This window comes from Micropterus dolomieu, linkage group LG08 (genome assembly GCF_021292245.1).
Source record: "Micropterus dolomieu isolate WLL.071019.BEF.003 ecotype Adirondacks linkage group LG08, ASM2129224v1, whole genome shotgun sequence".
NCBI lineage: Eukaryota > Metazoa > Chordata > Actinopteri > Centrarchiformes > Centrarchidae > Micropterus > Micropterus dolomieu.
The window spans coordinates 32,568,036-32,593,870 of record NC_060157.1 but is presented as its reverse complement, the minus strand read 5'-3'; the positions used below and the strand labels follow the sequence as shown (position 1 = coordinate 32,593,870).

Below are 25,835 nucleotides of genomic sequence, written 5' to 3'. Positions count from 1 at the left end.
TCAGGTCAACATAACGAATATTGCTACCAATCAAAGTTACTTGCAGGTATGTTCACCCCGTGTGAATAAGGAGGATTATCAGCATCATTCACCTTGTAGTCAATTCAACAAACCATCCTTCACTCACTCAGTTGCATTGATTATTTATTTGTGTCCAATATACAATCAGTAACATTGTTCTGTGTTGTATGATTAAAAAGTTTAACTTTTGTGCACATATATAATTTAACAAGATAAACAAATATTTTTTTTTGTTTGGTTTTTTACAAATGCACATATTGCTAGCTCACGGCCAGTCCAGTCACTTCAGTTCATCTTCAATATGCTCTTAAATACTGATATAGAAAAGGAGGCAAAGCCAAATGTAAGATTCATAAGCATAACAAGGGTCTAAAGACACGAGAATCACTGGAGTTTCTGCTTAAACCCAAAGCACCCGTCAAAGAGGTGGAGCCATCACACTTCCTGTTCTGCTTGCAGTAGGGCTGCAAAACCATCATTTTTATTGTCGACTGTTTTCTCAATTAATTGATTAGTTGTTTAGTCTATAAAGGTGGCAGAAAATGTCAATCAGTGTTTCCCAAAGCCAGAGAAGACATCCTCAAAGATGTTTACTTTACTGTCACAGGAGTAAAGAAACCAGGAAATTTAAGAAGCTGGAATCAGACTCACACCGAATAATCGATTATCAAAATTAATCGTTGTAGCTCTACTTTACAGACTACTGAGGATGTACAGCACACAGGCCACTCCAAACCAAGAACGTCTTAAAGGTACACAATAATGAGAAACAAACAGTGAGATCAACTTCCCCAAATGTTCCCACACAAGTCCAAGGTCCGAAACTCCAACAACGGGCTGGAGGAGGTGGGGTCATGGGGGACAGGAGGTGAATCTCTCAGGATTTCTTAATGACAGACCTTCCGCTCTCTCTGCAGCCATGAGCTTCATCTACATTCATTTCATCCTCATCACTACCAGATGAGGATGAAACATTTTCAGATCCTGAAAACAAACTAACCTCATGGTTCCATGTGAGCACAGTGCTGCTGACTTCAGATGCATCTGATCCATATCTGGATCAACACAGGATCAAACCTTTGGATGGCTGATGACCACTGGTCGTTAAATTAAATCTTCATGACGTCTGCCTTACATCACATTACATTTAAATACATTTTTATGACCTGTCTGCTTCATTTGGAACATTCACTTTCTAACGCCTTTCTAAGGATCAGCGGGAAAGATATTGATCATACAGCCAGGACTCTCAGCAGCAACCACACAAAGCAAAAGACTGCCTAAGTGTGATACCTGTGTCAGATTAGACTCATTTAGTCAAATATGTTGATGGTTTCTTTGAAATCAGAATACAGTCTTTGGGAAACAGCAACAACGACCCACCACGGCATTAAATAATTGCAGTACGCTGTGGTTGAAGTCCAACACATGCAGGGTATCACCAGAGTGCAGATCAACAGCATCCACGTGTCCTTTAGAGTGACGCCAGACGACAAGGTGTCGATCAAGATGATCAGCTGCTTTGTCCCATTGCTCTGCACCAACTGTCCCATCTGAGACGCGATTTCGTGAAGAACTGAAAACATCACTTCCTCAGGTATCAGCAGTCCTCGCTTGTGATTGGCTGAGCCTCTTTCCCTTTACAACACGTTTACAGAAGCAGGCCATTTAAGCAACTTTAAACTTTAAACAGTTTTACTGAAAGCAGAAAAGGCAAGAACATCAAGCTCATGGCAACGAGATGGGAGAATAAATAAAAAGACACTTTCCTTCATTTAGGCTACAGTATACACCTTCAGTGGTCTGAAGGGAACCTATAATGTACTGCACCTTGGTTCTGTTTAGATCCACCTCAGGGTATCCTACCATGCCAACAAGTCCACATGCAGCAGCACTTTGGAAGAGAAAAAGGAAAAATTAGGCCACATAGCTTCAATGTGTGGGATTAAAGATCTGCTCCACTGATTTAATGACGAACTGTGGGTTCAGATTAAAGCAGCAATGGTCAAGTTATTAACTGGGTGAAGCTCCAAAAACATTGGATCCTCCATTCCCCATAATGTAATTCAATAGGGTATCTTCATTAGACCTTCCCTGCTTGGTGAATGCCCAAGTCTTTCAAACGCCGCACCCCCCATGTTGTGACGAGGGCTTTCTGCTATATGATTTGCAGTCTGCAGCTGAGATAGCCCTGATGACATCACTCTGACATCATCAGGGTCATTTTCTCAAGGTGTCTTCAGACAGAAAGCGAAGCAGATTGTAAAACATTAGTGCCAAAACAGGTCAGGACAGGTTTCAAGCTTTGGCGCCCCATCACACTAGAACACAGTGGAATAAGCTAACGCACTTAATCGAAGGCAGAGACTGACTGCGGACCGCACTGCATCGCTCTGATGGAGCAGGTTATACTAAATGGGATGGCGAGACACAGCTTCCTCTCGTTTGGCTCTCCGGTTCCTTGTTCCCTCAAAGGGCGGCGCTGTCAAGACAGGCTGAATTGGTGCCAATTTGTGAGTTCACCAAGGATCCACTCTACACTAAAGCTCTGCTAATCCTCTGATCGCTGCGATTCATCTGAGATGATCTGATTTTCAGCTAAAAACCTTGTTGTTATAAATGCTGGTGTAATCAAGCGTTAAAGTCTGTTCAGACAGAAGGCAAAGCGCACTTTAGCTGTAGGTAAAACACAGCGACGGTGTGTTTGTGGGACTGATTTCAGAGCTCACCAGGAACTCCAGTTCTTTCTGTTATTTCAGTGCACGTCTTCCTCTAGTTGATTCATAAAGGATGAACAGGAATCCATCTTTAAGCACTCTTCCATCTTATTTCTATGCAGCTTAAATTCATGTCTGAACACACTCTCAGCAGCATTTCTTTCCACTATGTATATGTATTGTTGATTTACCCCTTAAGGTTAATGGTGACCGGCTAGGTCAGGAAGGTTAGGAAGGAAAGTATGTATGCTGGCTGTGTCTCGTTTCCAAATGTTTTCATCAGGTTATTTTGTGACAAACTGATGACTTTGTCTTAATTAACAAGTCTTGTTTCTTTGAGAGATCCTTTATGAACCTTGAGTGCTTTACTTAAGACACTTTTGTGGCTTGTTGGACATAACATGAGCTTGTAAACAAAGTTCATAAAGAGGGCAACACAGGCTAAATGCACCAAGTGGCTAAACTTTTGTTGGTTCTGGCAAAACTAAGACAGCTGATCTGTCTGACTGTGAAACGCCTGAACCACAGGGTTTAACATTTCATGCATCAACAACCTCAGAGGACACAACGGGAAATGAAGCACTTTCACCTTCTCTTCAAGGACAGACAACAGAAAGAGCTTAACTTGAAAGGTTGATGACAAAGTTAAATACTACGATGACTACAGACATGAGGAATATATGTATTCAAGCATACACAGAATGAGGAGACTATTAACTGCCCAATTCAACGTGGAAGGCTGACCAAAAAAGTTCTACACCTCCAACGATCCACAAACAGTCTACTGAGGAGTTCACTGACGATGGGAGGCCAATGATGCATGATGGAGTCAGGAGGTGGGAGAAAGGGAGACTTGAGCTGTTGGGGATGGAATGGTGGTTGCGAGGTTGTATGTTGAGTTTGGAGATGATGACTGAGGCGAGGCCAAAGGGCTGTAAATGGGCCGGGCAGAGATGGTTGAAGAAGGGGAGTGTTGAGTAGCTGTTGTTGGAGAGTCCAAGCTAACCTCGTCCCCTTCTTCCGAGTCCCAGACTTCACTCTGCAAGTAGTCTGCGAATAAGGCCTTGGCTCGCTGCAGCACCCTGCTCAGGTTGTGGCGCCGCACAAGGCGATCAAAGTGCATGGCCAGCTCATTGTAATCCAAGCTGTTCTTGATGATGTGGTCCCGGTGCTCCAGCAGGATGGACAGGCACAGGAACAGCATGAAGGGGTTGCCTTTGCCGAACTCTTGAGGAGGCGGTAGCGAACACGGTTTGATGCTGGCAGTCTCAGCTTTAGAAGAACTGGGCGTGTTAGCTGTGGTGCTAGGGGATTTGTTGCCTGGTGAGGGGAGATTGTTGAAGGACGACCTGCTTCCAGACAGCGAGGGGCCTCTCCCAAAAGACAAAATGGGTGAAGAGAGTAGGGACCGAGTGTGGGAGGGAGACGCGACAGATGTTTTTAAAGTGGGGGTCGTGGGCGAGTTAATCCCTGTACTGCTGAGCACGTGGGCAGAGGAGGTCAATACTTTTGGGACAGTCATTGGAAAGGCCTCTCCTCCGCTGGTTCTGGACGGGGATGTGGGTTTTGGAGGAGAGTCTGGAGAAGCACCTGGCCAGCTAGAGGGTGAAACTGAAGATGTGGGAGAGAGAGAAGGGCCAGTTTTCCACATTGGTAGGCCACTGGGAAAAAGAGGAGGAGATGACATTGGAGAGAAACCATTGTCACAATTTTTTATGAGAGGCGTTCCCTCTCCTGGGTCCTCCTCACTGTCAACTGTGGACTGGCGTGTTGGGATGCTTGTTACTGACTTTGAAGCCACCAAACGCTGTGGCTGCTCAGCATCCTCCATATCAAAGCTGTCTTCACTCCGGGCAGTATAGTATTTAAACTCTCCAAAACTCATTTGCCTCTCAAACGGAGGGGCCTTTTCCGTGGTCACTTGAGGAGTATCACATTCACTGACCTCGCTTCCCTTTCCGGCGGCGAGGTCTTTTTCTTCTACGACAGCATTCCTGCACACATCTGCTTCCTCTCTCGAAGGCCTCAGCATATGTCGCCTACGCTGCTTCTCTTTCTGTTCCTTATCATCTCCGAGGCAATTCTCCACCGGCTTGTCCTTGTCCTCGTCTCTGCAGGACATTGTTTCGTTGGTTTCCAGTGATGGACCCAGAAGCTCCACTTCAGTTTCAGGAGGATCCGGAGGCAGTGAGCTCCAAGTGACCTCCAACATTCTCAAAGCATCGTCAAACGCAAACTCTCGCTTGAGCTCCAGAAGCAGCCAGCGGTAACAGAAGAAGAGGTCGTCGGCCCCTCGGGACACCAGGTAAGAGTAGAACTCAGGATCCGAGTACTGCAGAAGCAGCTTCAGATGCTGGAACTTAACGGACATGAGCTGCCCATCTGGCCGGAAGTTCCCCTCCAGGCGTTTCATGATGCCACAAAAGCAAATGAAGGCATGTGCCTCATTGTCCATTACCGCAAGTATAGGGGAGGCAATATCACTCATGCCTTGACAGTATGATATCTGAAAAACAACACATCCACACAGAGTTACAGAAGTCTCCGGTGAGCAAAGAAAAACTGAATTCATGTAGATATACACATGCTTTTAGCTTGCAGACTTCAGGGAAATTTAAAGACATAAAGAACTAAACAAGAGAAGTCTTTCAGTTCAAGATGTTTATCACGCACATAGAATCTGATTTATCAATTTCACAAACCAACTCTACTGCAGTGACGCTGACCTGTTAGGTTTCAGCACCATGAAAAGTATGTTTGTTATTAATACAAATAAAAACTAATCTGTAATCTATGAATTACCCAAAGTCTGTTTTGGTAATTTGATCATCATGTAGAGTGAGTCATCTTTCCTCACACTGTGTCCTTATTTCTATAACAGTTTGGCTCGATGGAACTTTACTTCTTGTTGTGGTGATCTCAGGTTCTCTGCTCCAAGACGTCAGTGGAGAGAATCATGATTGGGAGCTATATAAATGAAACTGAATTGAAATTAAACTTATTATAATTAACTGTATGGCAACAAATCAGGTGTGGAAACCACGTGGAACACAATAACAGGTGCGACTCCTCTCTTCTGTCTTTTTTATTTGCACGTAACAATGTACAAACCTATTATTTAACCCACTTCTCATAGCTTCAGCTACGTCAGTTTCACATTTGTCTACATCAATAAGGGTTCCATGAAAAACTGTGGTGATTCCAGGAAACCCTATCAGTCTTTGGGTTTTGATTATTTTTAACTTCATTTTCTTCTAAAGTTAACGCTTAGAATGTATAATGTTTCTATAGATTCAGTGCACGAAGCTTTAGCTGCAGCCTGAACCCCATTATTTTAGCCAATATTTGTTCACAGGAAGTCAAACTGTCCCTGTTAACAGCAGCTGTGTTAGATGTTAGCAGCTCCTGTTAGCCGTGTACTCATGGACGTACAGACAGCTATCACTTAGTTTGATGCGGATACTCTTATTTTTAAGTGGATTTATGGAGGTCGGATATCCTCAGAAGGTTGCACTGAATCTAAAAATACGTGTCTGTGTGTTCAGTTTGACCGAGTGAAGACTCAGAGGAGGAATATGATGCCAGTTGTTTCCATCGAGCACAAACTGTTGTGAGGAACCTAAATGAGCTCCATGTCACTGCTGACAGTGTTGGTTTTCAGAACACCTGCCTGCACCGGTTCACGGCTAACCCACGTCTTCTAAAGGATGCTTTGTTGAGCAGATTCAGACTGAACACATGTACCAGGGTTTCTGCAGGTTTCATCTAGTCAAATTTAAGACCTTTTTAAGACCACTATGAATGAAATGTAAGACCTATGACATGACATCACGACATCAAAAAAAGAAGTCACAAAATTACTTGCAGAGTAAAATGTATTCAAAGCAGGGTTGATTGATGTTTACAAAAATTCACGGTATGATGAAAAAATTAAGATGGTATTTTTGTATTGGGTGTTTGGTGGTTGTCCCCCAAGAATTTTTTTATGTTTTCCAATAAAGAAATATGCAATTCCACATAATTTTGGAACACTGTTATTACCACATCTGTGAATATTAAATAGGAAAATCTAGGGAAGATTTTGAATAAACTACACCCAAAAGCTAAACTTGCTAAATAAGTCTACTGGGTTTGAATTATAACATTAGATCTAGGAAAAGTCATGTGGTTAGTTTTCTCCACAATGATTTTACATTCATGGCGCAGCACCGAGCACTTTTGAGCCTAACCACCTTATAATGGCAGGAAAACCCTGTTAATATGACCTCAGGATCATTACAGAGAGGATTATTCATGTTTGCCTTTTGTGTTAATTTACTGATTTATACATTTGTAGAAATTAACATAAATAATAGGCAACATGAGAACCACCTCCCTTCTGTATAATTACAAGCATTTCATATGTACATGAAAATCCAAAAGAATAATCTCCTCATTAGCTTAAAAGGACTAGTTTGCGTCCCTAATTTGATTTAACGTTATAACCTCAGCTCCTCTGCAGTCAACACCGTCCTTTAAGCTATCAAGATGTACCGTACAGGACAGAGCTGTAACCTGATAATTTAATGCTGATCTATTCTCCGCTAACTTTCTTCCGCTCTCTCTCTCTCTCTCCCATTAGCTTGTCCTTTGAAGAATGAGGGGAGGGAGACGGCCATGATGCCACGCTGAAAATCATTAATGATCGTGTGAAATTTTAGTAGCGACGCTCATTCATTAAGCAGTGACAGTAGGCTTCAAATACGTTGCTAGCAATTGGTTTGAACCAAGTTTCTTTCGGGCAAGAGTCGCTAAGGTTGCACTTCCCCACAGCTGAAGAATAAATCCGTTTTATATCTGTGGTACAATCTGAAAGAAACATGCCGCAATAACACGACTGCATGTTGTTTCAATGAGCATTAGAGGTAGTGTTACATGGATGTTGGAAAATTAAGACCTGTTTAAAATTATTTAAGACGTAGAAAACGAACTTCAGCGAATTTAAGACTTTTTAAGGCCTTAAATTTGTGTACACACCTGTGGATGTGTGATGGCGAAGGTGGTAAGCAGGTCTGTGAGGGCGGTCAGATGTGGACTGTCTTCTGAGCCTGCGTAGTACGGATGAGCCCGGTCCGTCCTCAGGACGTCTTTAAGAACATTTCCACGGATAAATTCGAGGTCCTCGTGGCTGACCCTGGCCGTCCACTCGCTCTTCAGCTGATCATACTCCCTCGTCTTCCTCTTCATGTAGTCCATCCTTTCCTGTCCACTCAGTCCATCAGGGTAGACGTTCAGGAGGTACCGCCACACGACCTAACAACAGCAGAAGTTCCTCACACTCAGGAAGAACCAGAATCAGAAATACTGAACAAACACTGTTTGGCAGAACACGGGGTTTGTATGTCATGCTAATAAAACACAGGTGCGACACCTTGCGCAGTGAAGGCTCCACACCACCATGGTAGATCCGCAGTCTGAGTTCCTCGGGTCGTGTCAGCTGACCCTGTCCGTTGAGGTAACTGTGAAACTCGGCGTCACTCAGAGGGGGCTTGAAAGGCTTGATCTCCTCCCCGTACGACCAACTGAAGGCCTGCTGGACTTTGGACAGGGTCCGGCCCACCTGAACACAAGTGAAACAATAATATGAGCCAAGAGCCTGAATCTCAGAGAAGATATGGCTGCATGAGGAAGGTTAAAGAAGCTGCAGGAACCTGGGACAGCAGAGACTGGGTGAAGGGAAGAGCTGCAGAAGCCAAAGACCTGGTCCTGTCTGCGAGAAGCTGCTCAGAGCCAATCACGTCTTTGGGGCTTATGATGTCCCAGTCCTCCATAACGGGACCTGCAGTGGAACAAACAGTAGTAGACTCAACAACATTTTAGGTCTCTGTCTATTTTATTTAACCTGCCTCTCTAAACCTGCTAGAGATGTAAACCTGCAGAGGGTTCACACATGTTCTCTACTGACATTAAGTCAACAATCTAAATGTCTCTCTGTGCTGTTCAGAACCCCTTAGCGGTTCCTTTTCTTCCTTTATGTCACTATGTTCATCTCTCACTGACAAGCCACTACTTCTGGGGCTGCACAATTAATCGAATATTGATCTCGATAACGATTCTGGCTTCCCACAATTAAATGAACACGATGGACTGCGTGCTCCGCTCATAGAAAACCCTGCTGCATATCAAATCAAGCGCTTCCAAAACTTACAGCCACAAGGAGGCGAGCACGTACCCTCCAGACTGTCCAGAGTAGAAGAGTAACCTGTCTACTGAGTCTACTGCGTTCGCCTGTGTCGTGTTACAGCTGCGTCGCGGCTGCTGCAGCTGATCCTGGCCATTCTAGTCAATGCTTGTGAGTCCACCAGTCACGGATCTTCACTCCGCAGAGAATACGCAGCTAGTTTATTTTTGACAGAAGCCTCATCAAGCTGCACAGAGCAGATTGAACCGGGCGGGAAGTCAGACGCAGAATGGCAATGAGAATATGGTCAATTTTCAAAATAAAACACCCTGTGCAGACCCGATCAAAAAGCAACAATAAACAGTCAAACAGACAAAAAGAGAAATCATTTAACTACATAGCCTACATAATCATAGTAGAAGCACAAAAAGGACAAATTAACAACAAGCCAACAACATGCTCCTGAAACACGTCTGGGACGCTTGCAGTGAAAGTTAAAGCCGGGCAGGAGACGGAACAAAACCGCGGTGCAGCAGCAGCAGCCGGACTCAGTGGACTCCAGGTAAAACCTTTTGTTTATAATTTGCTTGTAGGAGATGATGCACTTTAAAGGACCAGTTTTATTTTGATGCAAAGACAACATGGATGTCAATACAGTGGTCTTATTTAAATTTGAAAGTGCAATAAAAATATGATGTCTCTAAAATTAATGACTAATCATGATCTCAATATAGAATAATAGCGATTATCATTTTGGCCTAATCGTGAATCCCTAACTGCTTTCCTCCTCTCTTGGTGTCACTTTGAACAACACTATCAGCTCTCAGCAGTTGGAGTTTCAGTCCAGTGTAGAAGACTACCTACTGACCCCTGCTCTGTCTGACTGGCATTGCACACTATGATGGAAAGTGGTCTGACATGCAGTCTGATTCCTGTTACCACTTACCAAACGTCCTACTAAAGCATGTTCTTTAAATGTGACAGGAAGGCCTGATTTCACCCATATATAAAAATCCTTCCAATGGGTACCTGTCCCAGCTTTATGTTCTCTGTCATCTATTCAGACCATGTTTTCCCCCTTAAGCTTTCATGTGTTGTTGCTTTCTGGACGTGTTCTTACTGTCCTCTGAAGGTTTTATGTCCATCTTCAGCTGCAGATACGGTTTGGCTGCACTGACAAATGCAGCATCCAGTTCCCAGTCAGACACCAAAGACATGTACATTTCAGCGCCGCCCCGATCTCGAGACAGGTAGCTGATCCCAAAATTTCGCCTCCTAGAGTGAGAGACGAAACCACAGACTGCAGTTTGGACAGACTCTGACCGCCTTCACGTCTATGCAGGCGTTCTGATCAGCTCTTACCCGTTCAGATCGAAGGCTCTGATCAGTATGTGCTGTAGGACCTCCAGAGATGTTATCTGAGGATCAACTGCGAAGGAGCGAAACTCTGCAGGAAGCACGCCGTCACATTTCTGAAAGGCATCACAACAATCTCTGAAATATCATCACTGACAAACAAACGAAACTGGATTCTGAGGGACAAACAACAACAGAGTCTCTGCTGCACACTACAGTACAATAATAATATAATAACAGTTTTACGGCATTTTTTATAATAGGGCTGTAACAATATAACAAGTGTTCAATAAATGTTTGATTTAATTCACTTGAATCATGAATGAATCAGCACTTAATGTTTCTATTAAGATTTTTATTTTGTTGAGGAAAAGGGACAGAAAACAGATTTTACTTAATTTTACTGCACATTTGTTGAAATCAGATTTTATCAGAAAAGTTCTGAATGTTCTGCCTCAGATTTGTGATGTGATCCACTGTTTGGCATCAAGTGTTTGTTCTGATCAGAGAGAAAAGTTTAAACCACAATTAACTTTCACTCAAGAGCAAAAATCAGCCTTTAAACCCGAAAGAAATAATGATTTGACATTTATCCTGATAATGATCAATATTGAATGATATGAAGTTTTTTATGGTGATTAAGTTTTTTTCCATATCACCAGCCCTACTTTATGATACACATGTGCTGTTGTCTTTAATAAACCGTTTTAATGGCTATTATACTGCACTGTACAAAATGTGCAGTACAGAAGGCGTGTACTCAAATGCTAACATTGGAAAAGTAATGCATAGATGTACTAGTACTGTGTTTTTCCCTGAGTGAGTAGTTTCTCCATTTCCACTGTGGGACAACACTGTCCATCAACACCCGGTCAAAACATGCTCACAGCAGGGCGGCCTGGTGCGGCTGAAATAATTATCATGCTATTAAAGATCAGATATGAGGATATATATTATATTAAAATAACTGAGCTGAGAGAAATTCCACGTGTTTACATTACAGGAGACTTCATTTGGACGACAGAAACATGTTTCTGAAAATATTAGCGCACTGACCGCTGCAGTACACAGTACACATTATGCAGTCCATACATTAGAAACATTGTGTAAAAAATATTTTCTCCCAGTTTCACCATTTCCAACATGCAGTAAAGTAAAAAAATAAGCTGCGAGTTTCCTCGAAGCCCCAAAACACCTCTTCTATGTCAGGTAACATATGACGTCACGCAGTGCTGCCACGCGCGCACACGCACGAAATGTACTGAGCAGGCAGGTGACGTCAACTCAGTCCTGCGAGGCTTCGCCGGGTATTGATAACAGCTTCTGATAGATTAATGTCCAGTTAAAGTCAGTTATGGGCAGCTGTTATAGAGGAGTTATTGATCAGCAGACGAAGCCTCGCGCTCTGACTACCTGTCCAGTTCATCGTGTCGACGTGTAGCGCAGTGTGTGTGTGTGTGTGTGTGTGTGTGTGTGTGTGTGTGTGTGTGTGTGTGTGTGTGTGTGTGTGTGTGTGTCTCTAACAGTACAATAAACAGCGGGATGCTAGTCCGCTAGCAGACCGAGTCTCCGCTACCTGCCCCGTCCTACCTTGACCCGGACTCGAACCACCGCCCTCTCTTCCTCGCCCGCCATCTTAGAGACTCCGTGTCCGGACGGGTCGGCTGTTCTGGGCTTTGTTTTCCTGCTACGCCGACATGCTGATCGATAACATGATCGGGTAGCAGTTGCCGAGCTCCTCTAGGTCTGTGTTCTTCTTCTGCGGTGGCTGTATGGAATATGTCGCGTTACGGCGGCGGTACCGCCACCCAGCGGACACACCTGCACCCTGCGGCGCCAACAGGTGGAGCGGGTACTCCGTTCATGTACAAATCAGTCTGTGGTACAAATACTACAACGGAAAAACACACTGAAGTACAGCTGAATGTACTTAAATTAAAGGTATTGATAATGTCGAAAAACTGAGTAAAATGTAATGGTTACTAATACTGATTATTACTCATTAAAGCTGTAGCCTAGTTTTTGTTGTGAGTAGGCTATAGGCTACTGAGAGTTTTCTGTCCCAGCCCCATACTCACTAATACATAGGCTACAGTATGCTTCTACGTGTAGTTGAGAGTAGGCTATTCTGACAGACTGTTTATGTGTTCTCAACATGTCTGTTTATTATGAGCAACACAAGACTTTAACAGCTAATCACATTTAGCCTATGGCTGGACAGACAGCAGTGTTCGAACTGCGGGGCAGCCAAGGGCAGCACCCCCGCAGCGGGGGGGTCTCTAAAATTGTGACAGCATGCTTTATTGCCATTAACTTCTATATTTCTCTATCATCGGGGATCCATGCGAAACATCAAGAGCGTCAGACTTCATCCAGCCAGAGTGAAGGATCACCGAGCGTCCGCAGCGGTCCCGTCGTTCCGCGATCTCCTGGCCCTGTACCCTCCGCAGCGCCACTCCCTCTCCGCACGGGTTGTGTTGCTAAAGTCTTCCCTCTCAGGGAGCACAGCCGCAGCTGTTGTGTGAAGGCAAAGTGACTACATGTAATAATAATAATAATAATAATAAGACAAACATGCCTGATACTTTCACAGTCAGCCCCACGCCTACATGCTTGTAGATATTAATGATTCAGCAGTAAGAATCACAGTCTGTCCTCCTGTTAATCACCATCTAGCTCAGCCAGCTACATTCGTGCTCACATGTGAATATGGTCAGAGAGGTTTTATAGATATAAATACAAAGGATAGGGTCCCTGGTGCACATGTTTCATCAGCTGGCAGCATTAACAACTCATTCATTACAGAATATTATGAAGTTAACAGTGAGGACACAAAAAAAGGTTCACATCTTCTCAAGCACACTTACATTCCAAAACCATGGTAAGTGGGTATCCAGAAATCCTTGACCTGTCCCGGTGGGTATAGGCTACGGCGTGTCCCTGCGTATCACGTAGACCACTGCATTTAAGTGTAATTTACAGGTTGTATGTACTTTAATCTAGCCATCTGAAACCTTCTATATAAAATGTCTATCTGACTAAAAGTAAAAAACATTTCGATCTGACATGTGGTGAAGTAGGAGTACCAAGTACAGCAGGCTACTTAGTTACTTTCCACTGTACAAATTTGGTGAGCTGTACTCATGTAAACCTGATCCACGTCAGGAGGGCTGTCTGCAAACCTGATCCATGTCAGGAGGACTGTCTTTAAACTCTCTAGCTGCAGAAACAACAGCAGGTGCGTTTGACTTCATGCAGCGCTGCTGAAAAAAAAAGAGAAATATTAAAAAAAAAAAAAATAAAGGATAAGAATATGTTGGAAGAGAAACCAATTGTTCTAAAATAAAGTTCAGTTTCCTTCTTAAAGACTATAAATAGGTTTTTTTGTCTGTAATTTTGCATTTATGTATGAAATTTTGCCAGAAACAAAACTAAAATTATTATAAAATAATGGTTGCAGTGCTGCTTTTCATTACTGAAAACAACATTCTGCCAGAACAAGCTGAAACCTGGATATATATAATCATTAATAAATGTACATCCATCCTTCCAAAATTGTTTTACAAAAGTACAGTGCCAGAACAGAGGTAATATTGTTTCTATATGAGTCTCACAAAAAGTACATTTAGGATCAATGTCCTTTTTAAACCTCTTTATGTAATACTTAGTGGGATACACCATGAATAATCTTAAAGGATACTTCCTTAGCCTTGTTAAGAAGTAAATATTTATGGGGCAACATCCAAATGTTTCTCCAGCACAGATCATTGACAAACTGATTCCAATAATGCATGACATATGGAATAGAGACTATATCTTGTTGGACAAGGCACGAATAGCTCTGTTGTTACATGGACGGGAAGAGAAGCAGACTTTTCCTACTGGATAGTCACCAGGATCAAATACAGATACAACCTGAAGGTCATGAACATTGCTGAACAATACAAGTACACCTGAAGGAATGGCATCCAGAACCAGAGCAAAGTCTCTGGGTGTTACAGGGATCCCATATAGATGTAAAAATTCCTGATAAGTAAGAAGAAAACCCTGCTCATTTAGAAGCTGACTTACTGGTAAAATGTTAAAATGCCGCTGAAAAGCAGAGAACATAACAGGTACTTTGTCAATATCATAATTACAAACCAGCATAAAGTTAAGGCCACCAAACATAGAGAATACCTGATTGGGAATCAAGTTCCACATCGAGTCCGGATTCTTTACAAATTGTTTAATGCAGTTAATCTTAAAGGTCTTATTTAACATGGAAAAGTCCAGAACATTTAGCCCACCATACTCATTCATAATAATACTCCTCTTAATATAATGAATACGGTTTTTCCACAAAAAATTAAACAGCATCTGGTCTATTTTCCGGCACACTTTGTCTTCAAGATACAGGGACACTGGTTGGAAATTGTGTCCGACTTTCACCGGCGCTGCAAAACGTCACCATGACATTAAAACCTCGCGGGAGCAAGGCAACTCAATTTTTGGTCGAAATCTGCTGTCCAAATCTGAGGGTATGTCAAAATTGGTTTATCCATGCCAAGCTCTATATATGTATCTCTCCCCAAAACATCAAAAAGGCGAATTCTGTAATATATAATTTTATCTGGCGAAACAAAACACACTATATAAAAAAATCACAACTGGTCAGAGAAAATAACAAAGGAGGTGTGAAAACACTAGACTTTGAATCCATGGTAGGAGTGTTTAGAATAAATTGGATCAAAGCCTTTATGTCACTGACTGACTCAATTTGGTTTCATATACCCAGAAACATATTTAAGAAAATGGGAGGGTTAGAATGTTTGCTAAAATATGACTTTGAAATTAATCAACTACCTATGAAGGTGTCAGAATTCCATAAACAAGTTCTACTCTACTGGAGGGTGATATTTTCCTACAATTTTACTCCACATGGCTCCACCTTATGGAACAACAGAACAATCACAATTAATAGGAAAACCTTATTTAACCCAATTTGGTGTAGCATGACTACTTTTGATCTAATAAATTTATGAGAATTAATACAAAATTATGAATTTTAATATTCAGAAAATATTAATTCATAAAGCTCTCGTTTCGCGGGCACCACCGGAGATTTAATTCATCCAGAGTCTCCGGACCTCTGGGTAGCGTTTTAATAATTATACAATTATTCACTAGTGATCAGTTAGTTAATAATCGCTCAATTATCCAGTCAGTCTCATATCGAAGTGGTAAATTCTCGTGGCAGGGACTTGGAGTTAAGCAATACACGCGCGCGCGCGCGCACACACACACACACACACAATTCCTGTGATTATGGTGAAATTTATTAACTAACTAAGATGACTATAAATGCAGTTACATATACATCAAAGAAATAAACAATGGCTAAACAATGAGAATGTCGAGTTCTATTGTGGAGAGAATTTGACTCACACAGGCAGCTAATGAACGCAAGCTATGAGTTTTAAGAGTTAAAGATAATCTATTAACTAACTATTGGACATCACTGATCACAGAATGCCTTGGTTTGGTTTTACTGCTTGTCGTTTCCCCCAGCCGGGTTGCTGGCAGAGTTCCGTGCGTTCTCGGTTAGGACAGCTTAAAGCCGTCGGCCAGTCGCTTTCTCTGCCAGGGAATTGCTCCGGAGGTCCGTCTTTTGTCGGCTTATTGAAGAAACTCGCAGTGGGGGCCTTTACAACCCACTTGGTTGGCCCGGGCGTTGGGGATCAGTATAAGTTAGCTCGACGGATAAAGCTTAAAAAAAAAATAAAAGAACTTGGTCGTTCTTGAATTAAAATTGTGTAACTTACAGTCTGATAACTTTTAACAAACAAAAGAAAAGAAAAGAAAAAGCAAGTAAAGTTGCTGGAAACGAGGGAAAGCTGAGGTCGCGGTGCTCCGCGTGAGTGGTTTGAAACGAACAAAGAGCCTTCGCTGTGCCGGGTCGAACTTCTTAGGGCGTTGCCGGGAGACGGGGCGCGTGCCGAAGTGCAGTTGAAGAGAACAGGAAACAAGAGCGGACAGGAGCGTGTGTCGTTGTTTTTGGTTGTTGGGGCGTGGTTCCCAGAGGGCAACGACCATCGTTGGTATCTTCACCTGAGGCCAATAGGTTACGTTTGTTGAGTTTCCTGGGAAGTGATGAAAGGACAGCATTGTAAGTGGGGGATAAGTGGTGGTGTAGACCCCCTCCCCTGTTCAATGACGGCTTCTCGACCCGGGTGTAGATGCTTCCTTGACACCTCTTTCAAACCATCCATCTTCTCTGTCTAAAATGTGCACCTGGTGGTCCTCAAACGAGTGACCCTGCCAGTCAGTCAGAACTGAAGAAGTCCTTTGGATGAGGGACGAAACGTCTTCCAGTATCTTCAACCAAGTCCAGTTGCCCTTGACTTTAACCTTCGTTGGATAACTATGACCTGGATGACTGAGAATCTTCATAGACAATTGTTAGTTAAAACTTTGAGGTCAGCATTTCCTAGGAATCACATCAGATGAGAGGAACTTAACTAGCTTTCTGGATATATTGGCTGTTACACATTCTTAGAGAATATAAGCAAGATACACGAATGGCATCAGATTATGGACAAGATAAATAGGCTACAGAGTTACATTTATACATTAAACAGCATTTCAGACGATGGCATGCAATACTTATTTTGTCCACTTGGGGAGCTCGGGTTATGTGATGATAGCTTTGATTAATCCTAAAACAATCTTTGCTCAGGAGCTGAGGAATTTAGTTATTTAACCTTAAATTCGAGCTGGAAAATTGCTCAAGTAGTATAGGATGACATTTTTTATCATCATTTCTAACGGAAGTGTTTCTGACACTTCCGTTAGAAATGATTGGCTTAATGCCAGGATAAAGAACATAAATAATTTTGAAGCACAGCAGATTTTATTATACAATGATAACCTGTCCAAGGAAATATGTGAGATGGTCAACATTATCATAATTATGGGAAAATATAATATTCACGTATGCAAATGGAAGAATCAAAAACCCATGTTTAATTGTTTCAGGAATGAATTAAAGATTTATTTATCTTCTTTACAAGTACTGTCGGATACACACCAGCCAATACAAAAACTGTGTTATGCTGCAATATTTAGTGTTTAATTTAGGATAAACAGATACATATCACCTGGATTACCTCTGTTATGGGTCTGGAGTAATAACTGGTGTTCTCAGAACTCAATGTAACTTATTTGTAGTTATATACAATCACCAATATGTCTCCTCTCAGCTAAAACTTGAGATAGTTTTGTTTTGTTTTCTCTGGTTGTTTGTAAAAATCTACCTTTCAGATTTGTAACAACACTCTCAAAACTACAATGTATGACATAGTAAAGATATGGTGACACAGAAGGAAGAGCTGAACAATAACTGTTGAATGAATGAATAGAAATTGATTATAATTTCATAATTATCTATTTTATTTAAATTTTGTATTTTTTTGTGTCCTAAGTTGACCTAACATGAAAGATTACTATCACTAGTAATAGTATTATATTAATAGTATTATTTTTTATTGGAGCCTTGTTGTTCTCTTATGTTTGTATGGTTTTGAAGAAGGCAAGTAACTTCCTGACGAGATTTTGTACAACAGTGAATTGTAAATAAAGAGGGAAAAAAGGGAGCAAGGCGGCTGCGGCCGCAGGCGCCGAGTCCGGCGGCCGCAGTTGCTTTTCTCCGACTGCACCAAGTTGGAACCACACTTGTATTTGCCTGGTCATTGATCTCAGCTCACAGTAAGCTCACGCAGGTAGAATGTGTCCGACTTGACGGCGCCGTTTCTATTCCACGCCCCTGCAGTCACCTGCAGCTTACCTTAGACTTTCAAGTCCATAGACAGTATATTACTGGACAAAGCCACCCTGCTGGTTTGAATGGAGAGCAGTGAAGCCAGTTTTGGACCAATAAATACAACTAGGCTACAGGGCTACGTCCTGTTGGCACCAATAAATGTAAGCAATACAGTTACATCTCATGGGCGACGGAATGTCACAGGGTTTTGACGTCATTTTTGGGCCTGCATGCAGGCTTTGGTCGGCTTCACTGTTTCAACGATGGCCTTACCCCATGATCAAGTCGGCGATAGTCAGTCGCCGTCATCAAGAACGCACTTCGCATCACATCCAGCACCTTTCCGGTCATGAGACTGTCTCTGTATTGCATGCTGGGAAGTGTATTTCTAAGTAGCTCATCCCCCTCTGTTCTCTACGACAGTCAGCCGAGATTAAACTCCACCTCCCAGAAACCCCGCCGCTCCATTACCCCATCACTTCACTTCCACTCTGAAGCAGACTCACTAATGTCAGATTTGTAACGTTTGCAGCAGCTTGGCTTCAGTTTGTAGGAACAATCTTTCATCACATAGACATCTCGTTCGTAGCGACACGGAGAACTACAATGGCGTCAGTCAGCGTATGCGGAGCGGCAGCCTAGCTAATGAACGTTAGCTGAGTTAGCTATCAGAGGATGGAAGCGTTAGCCTGCTTTAACCCGGGAGAAACACACGACCTAACTGGATGTTAATCAATAACCCTGCTAGCACTAGGTGCTCTGCCGTAACCCTGTCTGTCAGCTAGCAACGTTAGCATTTATCTCCAGAAAAACTTCACGATGGAAGAAGTTGACAAGATTCTGATTCACGCCCTCAAACAAGTCGGCACGTAAGTTACGTCCCTCCACTTTTTATTCACGGACAGGTGTGCGTGTGTCACCTGTGTGACTGAGCTTAACCTGTTCTGGCCACAGGGAGGTAAGCGAGGAGACCGACAGCATCAAGCTGTTCACCTGCGAGCTGATCGTGGAGGCGGTGGTCAGATGTATCAGAGTGATCGATCCGGGCCTGGGCGGCGGGCTGCCCACCTCCCTCCCTCCGGGCATGTCTGCCCGCTTCAGGGTGGGCATGAGCCTGGCACAGGCCTGTCAGGTAAGACACACCTGAGCTGTGGTCCTAACTTACTCAGGATGAGTGGAGTCAGTCCTTCCAGTCGCTGTTTGGATCAGAACATTACTATAAACACACTGTTTCAGGATGGACACCTGTGGTTCTCCGGGGAAGACCGTTTTTGTGATGTGAAGTAGGGATGTCAGGATACCTAAAACCAATCAGTCAATACAGATAAAAGTAAGATTCCACGAGTCTCGATACCAGGGTAATAAACAAAACCAAAACAATAAATCCCATCATATACTTCAACATACACTCCTTTAATAAAACATCTGAACATTACAAAGAACTTACAGCTGAGAAAGAGAGGGTGACAGAGGAGGGGTGGTTTGATCAGTATATTCAGAAATGAGCAATCTTGTACTGTGCATATTTAATTAAATTAATTATTTCATTTTCGTAACTTTTTCTCTACAAACTCTCAGGTGTGAAATGTTTAAGGGTGGTCATTATCTGTACTGGAAGTTGGCTGAGATTTTTATATTGAAAAACAAAACAGTTATTGATGATTGAAATGGATCTTATTGACCTTTTCATACGGTCCCTAACTCCTCCTTCAGTAACAGGAGCATTGGACAAACGTTTAGTTCTTAGTGCTGCAAACTGCATCGTCATCTTTGGTGATTTTCAGGTGATCAAACTGTGAAACGGCTGCCTGAATTAGCTCTCCAACTGGGAGAAATCAAGGCTTTGATAGGAGCTGTTGAAGGAAACAGCTGCGAAACTAACTTCACCCAGTTTCCATACACGACTCATTTCTATTCTACGAGTTGAGGCAGAGCTGTTGCTGCAGCAGCATTACCGCTCTACCTTCCGCATGTTGGATCTCTGGTACCTTCGGTACCCAGCAAAATGAGTACAGACATGTTTTCAGTATTCTGTTATTGACTTGGTACCGAAGTATAATAACAATAATCGGTTCTCGTGACATCCCTAGTGTGAGAGAGACTCTAAAGACGATCATAAATCAAAGTCCCCTTATTAGTTGTCCTGGAGCTTTCAGTCGTAGTCTTTCTCCTTAGATGGGATTTGCTCAGGTGTAAATGTGAATTGACGAAAAACTACACACAAAGAGGAAGACCATGCGGCTGAAAGCTTGAAATATAGCGTGAGCTTGAAGGTATTGTCTTTTTCACACTTAATCTGAATTAGCAGTAGTTCCACAGTAGAGTTCCTAACATGTCTCACTGTTGGTTTGCAGGACGTTGGATATAAAGGAGAGATCGGCTACCAGACCTTTCTGTACAGCAACGAGCCGGAGATCCGCTCCCTGCTCATGTTCCTGGTGGAGAAGCTGCCCAGAGAGAGTGCAGAAGCCTCAGACCAGCCGACAGGTACAGGACACCTGTCTGTCTGTCATCATCACGCTTTAACATCACCAGCAGAAATACTGCAGACGTGTCGTTACGTCCTTACATTTTATTTGTGCCATAATGTAAAGTGATATAATCCTGCTTTCCTGTAGTCATTATTTTAGGTCTGAGGCTTGAAACGTCTCTTTGGTGAACAAACTCTGTCCCAGAAAACCGTCTGGAGGTTTAGAAGTAAACCTGACAGGAACAGGAAGTCTGTTGTCCACTCAGGCTCCTTCTCAGCTCTCCAGTTCCTTAAGCTGATGTTGGCATGACGAAGCACTTTGTTTGATGAGTCATCCTAAACCGTCCTGTCTTCCTGCAGGTAAATCGGTGGTCCTCCAGAGAGCCATCGCTGCTGCAATCAGAGCCCAGCTGGCTGTTCCCTGGCTGCCTCCAAACTGCAGACTGCCACTGAACAGTGAAACACAAGTAAACTCTCTAACGTTGTATTTTCATGTCTGAAAAACAGCTTTCATTCAGGGGGATGTCTCGAGTCCAGGATCAGGAGAGGGGCCGTCCAGGCATGTTTAGAGTAGCTTTTATTTATTCTGTAGGACAAATATGTAACCAAAGAAAGAGAAGCGGAGATGCAGGTTATATTTTCTTCATACTCCGCAGTTGTCAGACAAAATGTGGTTAAACTAAACTCCCTCAGTAGTAAATGATGTGAACAGGGATCGGGACGTTCCTACATGACTGACTTCCATCTCAGCCTCTGTTAACTTGTTCATGATGTAACGTGCTCAGAGAGAGTGTCTGTCGTTTCTGACATGTGAACTGTTTTCCCTGTTTAGACTTCAGGAGTTCTGCACAGCTTCCACGCCCAGCCGCTCAGTTTACCACACAGCTCCAGAGCGCCAGGAAAGAAGCAGCTCAGAGGTACAGGACGCCTCCCGCCGCACACGCTCCGTTCCCTGTTTCACCCTAGTCCACCATGAGTTTAAGTCAAATAGTATTCACATTGGCCTGATTGTGAAAGACGTGTTGAGGGAATAAAGTGTGCTCTGGTTTCAGAGGTGAAGGAGTACCAGCGGGACTTTCTCCCTCCTGTGACCGCCCAGCCTTCCCATCATGCCTCTGTGGTGGCGTCCATACTGGAGCAGCACACCGCTGAGCTGAGTGCTGCTCAGGAGTGGGACAGCGAGTGGAACAGTCAGGGACTCCTGTCCCGCCTCACGCCACAGGCAACTCACCACACTCACTACACTCAGACCTACGTTCCACAGTGTTGTTCCGTCTGTTCTACTGACCTCGCTGAAAGGGCTGTAAAAAGGACGCACTGATCCGATACTGATATCAGATATCCAGTCTAATAAATTTACTTACATGCATAGTGCTCGATGCGTCAGCAGTGCACCGGTAGGCCCGAACATTTTGCTAGAAGAGCTAACATAGCATGGAGGGAGCAGGGAGCAGACAAGGGGTCAGCAGTTTGGAGGTACTTTACGCTTGATACGCCAGCAAGTTTTACAGCCACTTTACCATATCTGTAAAGCCAGTGTATGGAGGGGCGGCGGTAGCTCTGCAAAATGACAACAAGCAACTCAATCAAGAAGCAAAGTTAGGAAGCCATGTTTAAAGGTTCAGTGTGTAAGGTTTAGTGACATCTAGTGGTGAGGATTACGAATTGTAGCCCATATTATTATTATTATTATTATTATTATTATTATTATTATTATTATTTCTTGTTCATTAATAAACAACAGCCACCTGAAGAAATTAAGTGCTACATGATGTCTCATACTCCTGTAATACAGTATTTTACATCTTGGGAGGGTTGGCTCATCTGGACTGACATACCACAATAAATAAAGAACATCTCAAAAACTATCACATAGTGCATCAAGTATGACCACTGACAGATACCAGGACAATGTAAGCCTCACTGTTTCTGCACCATCTGCAGTCCATTATAAACCACATAATACATGAAGTTTACAAAGGCATTGTCAGGTGAGGATCAAGACTCCTCTTACTTTGCTTAATTGGATAAGCATGCAAATATTACCAAAATGTCTTTTTAATTTAGTCACAGTAGTAACAGTAGTAGAAACGCAGTACTGACAGCCATAATTTCAGCTTGTGGTAAAACAGTGCAACGTTTTAATGGACATTTATCATGTGAAAGCACAAATTACACATTTGTGTGCACAGTGGTCGAAGCAATATCCAATAATGCTTTTAAATGCAAATTATATAATTATTACAATACATGTTTTCCACCAGGGCAGTAAAATGTGAAGTTTAGCTGCTGATCTGAGCTTCCCTGCTGTTACCGTCTCATTACCAATAATATTCATCAGCTGTTTGTCTCAGGAAGGTAACGGCACATTTCTGTCCACGTAGCAAAGCCATAACAGAGCGCTGGAGAGAGAGAGAGAGAGAGAGTAACTACATGAAATTAATCCAACTAACATAACACCACAAGCCAAAGCACAGCGCTGGAGAATAAACCAATCCAACTAACAATACATTTTATTCTACCAGTCAGAAAAGTTTAGCTGGCTGATGCTTCCATGCTCTAAGCTAACCTTACGGTTTTATTGCCGTATTGTTACTGATCAGCTGATTGTCGGCAAAGCCAAACCACAGGCTGGAGAATAAGTAGGTGACATGAAATTAATCCATATTTCATCATGTCATGTCTCTCGGTGATTATGGCCAGCTAATAGCTAAAGCTATCAAACAACAGTTTTCATTTGCATCGCTAAAGTCTGACAAACTTAAGTTAATTACCTGTCCATCAGAAAACAGACAACTTCAGCACCGCTTTGAAAACATCTGTCCCACATTATAGCCTTCCATCTGGGAAAATCCACAAAATCCCTGAATTCTGCTGTCAGCTGTCTGCATCTGTCCGACTCCTCTGGCTTCATGGTATAAAGATCCACAGGCTGTCAGCTCTCCTGCTAAATAACACGTGTGTGCTCATTCAGTTGTCCAAATCCACTTCTCTTCTTACTTCTAACAAACCAGAAGACTACTTAGAGACTATATATTACTATTACTTTGTACATATTCAATGTAGCAACGGGCGTCGACAATACCGGAATTACACAAGCAGAAGAAGAACGCCATGATGATGAAACGTGCTCTGTAGTGCTGTTTGTTCGTTGACGGCTATGGTAGAAACATGATGACAAAATACAGCGACCTCCATTGAAGGGGGTCCTCGCTGTTATGTAGATGAATGTCTCATTCTAAGGTAATAAAAATAAAATAAAAATTTCCTTATTTACTATTTGATTTGGTAGATAATAATGGTTTGTTTGCCCTTTAAAACAATGTGCAGGCAAGCCATGCGTTTTAAATAATTAATTATTTGATAATAAATTATTAATAAATTATTTTCGTCGGTCAGAAAATTTCACGCGCTCCGGCACCTAATAATTTACAAATTAAGCCCTGGTAATCATGGTATTTATATATCCACCATGTTCACATATAGCTCTCAGAACCAGAAGTGAAGGGTTTAGGCCAGAGTTACTATGCTTGGGCTAACAGGGGCTGCGGCTGAAAACTTTGAGAATTTTCATAACAGGCAATAGAGGTAAGAAGGAGGTCACCAGTGTTGGACAGTATTACTTTCTAGTAACTAGTAGTGTAAAGCCTGATTTATACTTATGCGCCAAATCGACCACGTAGCCCCATACCCTACGCCACAGTCTGACGTGCACCTACCCAAAACCTCCGAGCAGACAGGAAGGGCTTTATGCTTTGAGGTACATTTTACTAGTTGCCAGTCCAGAATGAGAGGCGTTAAGCTGTGCAGTATGTTTTGTAACACTAAATACTGCTCTTATAAATACATGTGGAGAAAAACAGTAGTTCAAAAGTTGGGAGTGATTTTTTTATCTTAGCCGGTGGCATTAAGTGCTGTTATATTTATCGCAGTGTATATTTTTTGTAAAAAACAAAACTCCTTGCTGCTCTTGTGAAAATGCTATTAGTTAAAAAGTTGGGAGATCCTTGCTTTGTTTTTTTAATATATACCTAGCCTATACTGTCCAGCATCATCTGGGGTCTCATTTATAAACGGTGCGTATACAGGGCTGGAAACGTGCGTACGCCACTTCCCAAGCAAAGGTTGTGATCTATAAAAAACAAACTTGACGGGAAAATGTACATCCCGTAAGTAAACTCTGAACCATGTGTATGCACATAAAGAGGAGAAATGAGAAACGGCGACTCACATGGCAGAAGGATGAAACTGTTTGAAATGAATAGGCTGTGTAAAATGCTGTGTAAAATAAATTGAAATATTACCTCTGAATAGTAATGGCCTAAAGCCTTTCTAAATATTCAGACACTTGTTTGATTGATTTTCCCTGAAGTGCGCAATAAAGAAACACAATTTAAGATAATTTGGGCGCACAAAAAGAACCATGATTGAGAATAATAAACACAAACGAAGATATCTGTTTCTGTAAAAGAAAACCTCAAATATGTTGGACAGTTTACCAGGAATCATATCAATTAATACTTGCATGCAGTGAAATTTATTCTCATAAATAAGGTGAACAGGAGGACAAATTTAATTTAAATCGATGCCGTTTTCAGTGCGTCAGTCGAGCAAATACAAGTGCATAGTTTCATGTATTCCCCGAGGAAAAATCTTTTGCTCGGAATAGTCTTTTTTTTTTAACTCTTGAGAAAACACTAAGATCTCAATAGTATATCTTTTTGAGATCACTCCAATCTGAATTGTTGCTCCTAAAACCCCTTAGGAGAAAGGGATGAGATGAATAGAGATTGAGATTTTGAGACTTGGGTAAGACAAATGGATACTGAATTGAGATTACAACAGGAGATTGGAAGTCACAGATGAGATCTCCTCATTGTATCTTTTTGAGATCACTCCAATCTGAATTGTTGCTCCTAAAACCCCTTAGGAGAAAAGGATGAGATGAAGAGAGTTTGAGGTTTTGAGACTTAGGTAAGACAAATGGATACTGAATTGAGATTACAACAGGATAAATGAAAGTAACAGATGAGATCTCATCATTGTATCTTTTTGAGTTCATTAATGTCTTGCTTATTGCTCCTAAAAAGCAGTTGGGAGCTCTGGGGAGAGGCTTGTATTACATTAGTGTTTATGCTTAGAGAACCATGCTTGAGGCCCTGAGCTGGATTTGAACCCCACTCCTGCTGTTTAAAGGGCAACAACGCTGCTGCTACGCCATCCAGCTAAAATTAATAATGAAGGACTTATTGTCTTTAAATAGAGTACAATTTTCCTTTACTTAAAAGAGGAGAAATACCATATCCACAT

At 42.3% G+C, this 25,835-nt stretch overlaps 2 protein-coding genes across 3 annotated transcripts in view; one reads left to right on the top strand and one right to left on the bottom strand.

Moving 5' to 3' along the window:
• Positions 1 to 131: 131 nt before the first annotated feature.
• Positions 132 to 12,022, bottom strand: tbc1d25 (TBC1 domain family, member 25). Of its 2 annotated transcripts, XR_006826006.1 has the most exons (8): positions 11,845 to 12,022; positions 10,261 to 10,370; positions 10,019 to 10,173; positions 8,429 to 8,556; positions 8,149 to 8,337; positions 7,755 to 8,030; positions 1,852 to 5,244; positions 132 to 1,659 (listed from the first exon to the last, which is right to left on the bottom strand). XR_006826006.1 is itself a non-coding variant. In XM_046056493.1 (7 exons), exons 1-7 carry the CDS (start codon positions 11,887 to 11,889, stop codon positions 3,568 to 3,570), a joined length of 2,580 nt encoding a protein of 859 aa, XP_045912449.1. In that variant the 5' UTR covers positions 11,890 to 12,022; the 3' UTR covers positions 132 to 3,567. The 2 variants fall into 2 exon arrangements, 1 of the variants encoding a protein (XP_045912449.1); XM_046056493.1 differs by having other exon boundaries at positions 132 to 5,244.
• A 6,456-nt stretch (positions 12,023 to 18,478) lies between these two features.
• The window catches only part of ccdc22 (coiled-coil domain containing 22), a 36,007-nt gene continuing 28,650 nt past the window's right edge, over positions 18,479 to 25,835 (top strand). Inside the window, exons 1-6 of the mRNA XM_046057141.1 lie at positions 18,479 to 18,924; positions 19,010 to 19,187; positions 20,410 to 20,542; positions 20,886 to 20,992; positions 21,358 to 21,442; positions 21,578 to 21,747. Of these exons, the coding sequence (XP_045913097.1) occupies positions 18,875 to 18,924; positions 19,010 to 19,187; positions 20,410 to 20,542; positions 20,886 to 20,992; positions 21,358 to 21,442; positions 21,578 to 21,747 (723 nt within the window). The 5' untranslated portion in view covers positions 18,479 to 18,874. The remainder of the gene's footprint in view (positions 18,925 to 19,009; positions 19,188 to 20,409; positions 20,543 to 20,885; positions 20,993 to 21,357; positions 21,443 to 21,577; positions 21,748 to 25,835) is intronic.